The sequence below is a fragment of the Colobus angolensis genome, unplaced genomic scaffold (genome assembly GCF_000951035.1).
Source record: "Colobus angolensis palliatus isolate OR3802 unplaced genomic scaffold, Cang.pa_1.0 Scaffold336, whole genome shotgun sequence".
Classification (NCBI taxonomy): Eukaryota; Metazoa; Chordata; class Mammalia; order Primates; family Cercopithecidae; genus Colobus; species Colobus angolensis.
In genome coordinates, this window is record NW_012116666.1 from 2046998 (window position 1) to 2049920 (window position 2923).

The 2923-nt window shown below is 53.0% G+C and overlaps 1 protein-coding gene across 1 annotated transcript in view; it reads left to right on the top strand.

Annotated features, from left to right (window-relative positions):
* The first annotated feature begins 707 nt into the window (after positions 1-707).
* Positions 708-2923, top strand: part of LOC105519016 (cystatin-S-like) — a 9695-nt gene continuing 7479 nt past the window's right edge. Inside the window, exons 1-2 of the mRNA XM_011952188.1 lie at positions 708-818; positions 1079-1338. Coding sequence (XP_011807578.1) covers positions 800-818; positions 1079-1338 — 279 coding nt within the window. The 5' untranslated portion in view covers positions 708-799. The remainder of the gene's footprint in view (positions 819-1078; positions 1339-2923) is intronic.

Here is a 2923-nt window from a genome sequence, read left to right on the forward strand (position 1 = left end):
CCTAATTGTTGATCATAACCTGCCATCCCCTACACACACTGTGTAAGGAATGGACTGTGCAGTTCCATAATCACCAGCCACATGTGCCACGGGACACTTGAAATGGGGTCAGTCCAAAGTGACTCCTGGGCTAAGTGTAAAAAATACACAGGGAATTTCAAAGATTTACAAAAACCACAAAAAAAAAAAAAAACAAAAAACCACATAAACTCTCTCATTAATAATTGTTCCCATTAGCTGAAGTAACCTTGTGGCTAGATTAGGTTAAGTAAGTATTTTAAACATTACTTTCACCCATTTATTCTTTTAAAATGCATCTACGAGAAATTTTCAGTTGCTCATGGGTTCGTGCCACATCTCTGTTGGGCAGCAGCTCTGCAATGTCACCTCTATGGTTCATCATCCAGGTTCCATCTTCAAGCCCTAGACCTCCTGGCACAGGGAGTAACTGGTGACAGGTTGGTTTACTGAATAATGAGTTACGAAAAGAGAACCCAGTGACCTTTTCCAAACAGGTTAATTCCCTTACATTTGGCAAAGAAATTCTCCATAGTAGGGTGTGGACAGGGTCTTCTGGAACCTTCTGAAATAACCTCCCTGCTCCAGAGATTCAGAGACTGTGACCAAGGGCTCCTGGATGCCACTGATATCTGAAGACCCCGAAGGCCAAACCCTGTATTTTTCCCTTTTCTGAGCAAGCAGGAGGTCACATTGTTTTCATAGAGCAGTGTCAAAGGAGCAGTGTCACTTCTGTGGAGACGCCGGTGACTCAAGCTTGGGAGCACCAGAGAAGAGAGGCATGGCTCGGGACGGGTATAGTGAGGACAGGAGTGGGGAGGAGGGGGATATGGAGGAGGAGGAGGCCTGGGAGGGGCAGGGGGAACTTAGGCAGGGTGGGAGCTTGTGGTGGTGGGGGAGTGAAAAGAGAGATGGAGAAAGAGGGGATGGGCAGAAAGAGGAGGAGGAGTCAGGGGCATGGCATGGAGGGGGTGGGGCTGGGCTGCCAAAGCAGGATAAATGCACAGCTGCCTGCTGGTCTGGGCTGCCCACCTCAGGCTCTCAGCCTCCTCTCCTGCAGCTCCAGCTCTGTGCTCTGCCTCTGAGGAGCCCATGGCCCAGCCCCTCTGCATCCTGCTGCTCCTGCTGGCCGCCCTGGCTGGGGCCCAGGCCTGGAGCCCCAAGGAGGAGGATAGGGTGATCCCAGGTGGCATCTATGATGTAGACCCCAATGATGAGTGGGTACAGCGTGCCCTTCACTTCGCCATCAGTGAGTACAACAAGGCCACTGAAGATGAGTACTACAGACGTCCACTGCGGGTGCTGCGAGCCAGAGAGCAGGTGAGTGCTGCCACCACCCGAGAGGTCCTGAGTTCAGCCTGGTTTGTCGCGCAACTCCCAAGAGCATTCCCAGCAAATCAACATTGACACATTCGTGATCTATGCTCAGACTCTTTCAGCTTTCCCTGACTGTCCCCTGACGGCCTTCATGCCCTAGGATGCTCCGGGACCATGAGTGCAGGAGTTCCGCCCTGTCCTGTCCCTTCAGCCTCTTTTAACCTGCAGCAGCTGCTGTGTCTGTGACATGACCGTGCCATTTCCCAGGGTCCAGCAGGTGTGGGTGGAGACTGTGCTGACTCTGGCTGGGTTTGATGCTGCTCAGGATGAGACCCAGGCCATGAGGCTTATCCTTTTCCCTGAATCCTGTCCTCAGGGGCCACATGGGAACCTGGCTCCCTGTTCCACAGAGCCCTGCTTCCCTCCCCAAGTCGTGCCCCTGGGCGCAACCCCTTATGGCTAGCAGCCTTCACCCTCGGTTTGGCTGGCCACCCCCTACAGCCCAGGGCAGCTGAGTCCCTGCTGGGGTGGAGCATGCCTGAGCCTGCCTCTACGAGTTGATGCAGAGTTAGACCTCAGCCAGATGAGGACAGCAGTCACCCAGCAGAGCATAGGATGGGGTCAGGTCGGGAGGGAGCTTCACAGGGCTACTGGGCCCAAGCTTGACATGCATCCCATGGCACAGCAGCAAATAGCGATACAGGCTTTGGAGCTCCTCAACCTCCTCTTGGAGATTCAAAGGAATCCAGACCAGCCCCCTTCTCCTGCAGCTGTCAGCTGGGGCCGTCACCCTGCACACAAGGTGCACTCCCTGGTATGGTGGTCCCTGCTGGCCTGCACCTCCCTTTCAAGCATGACAATAACTTGGAGTGAAGCACAGGGCACTGTAGACCATCCGGTCCGGAAGTCTATTTTATACATGGATAAACTGATACTCGAGGGATCTCAGCAGTTCCTCCTGGTTCCAAGGGGCAATGTCTAGCACTCTGGTCTCAGAGTCCCTCATCCTAGGTTTCTCCACAGCTCTGCCATGTTGTGTCTGGGAGAGACCCCGTGCAGGGAAAGGGTTCAATTCTAGTCTGCAACTGTAAGACACGCAGGTGTGCTGCTGACTTTAGAAAAGTAGCTCGAATCTCACACCTAAAATGGTAGCGTCCAGGAGGCCCCGTTGACCCAAAGTATCTCTGTGTGTGAAGCACCTCATTTCCTACTCTTAAATGAAGGAATAAATCTAGGTTAAATGGAGGGAATGAGATTTTCAGAAGTTAGCTGAAATGTTGTCATCAGATGACAGCCTTCCTAGAAAAGATTCAGTGTTCCTTTGCCCCTGAGCCCCAGGTAGCAGAATTCAGTGAATGCTTTTACCCAGCACAGAGAAAACAATGTTTAAGAGCAGGCATGAGGCCCAGCACACTGCCAGCTGACAGGAAGAGGGGGCTTGTGTGCCTTGTGGTGACATGTGGGCAGCTCACGAAGCCCCAAGCAAGTCCAGTGACTCAGCCACAGTGAAGTGCTGTGTGTGCGTGAAACTGATGGGAAGCACTGTCCATGCGTCCTGTTTTGTCGTGTGCAGGTCGTGGGCGGAACG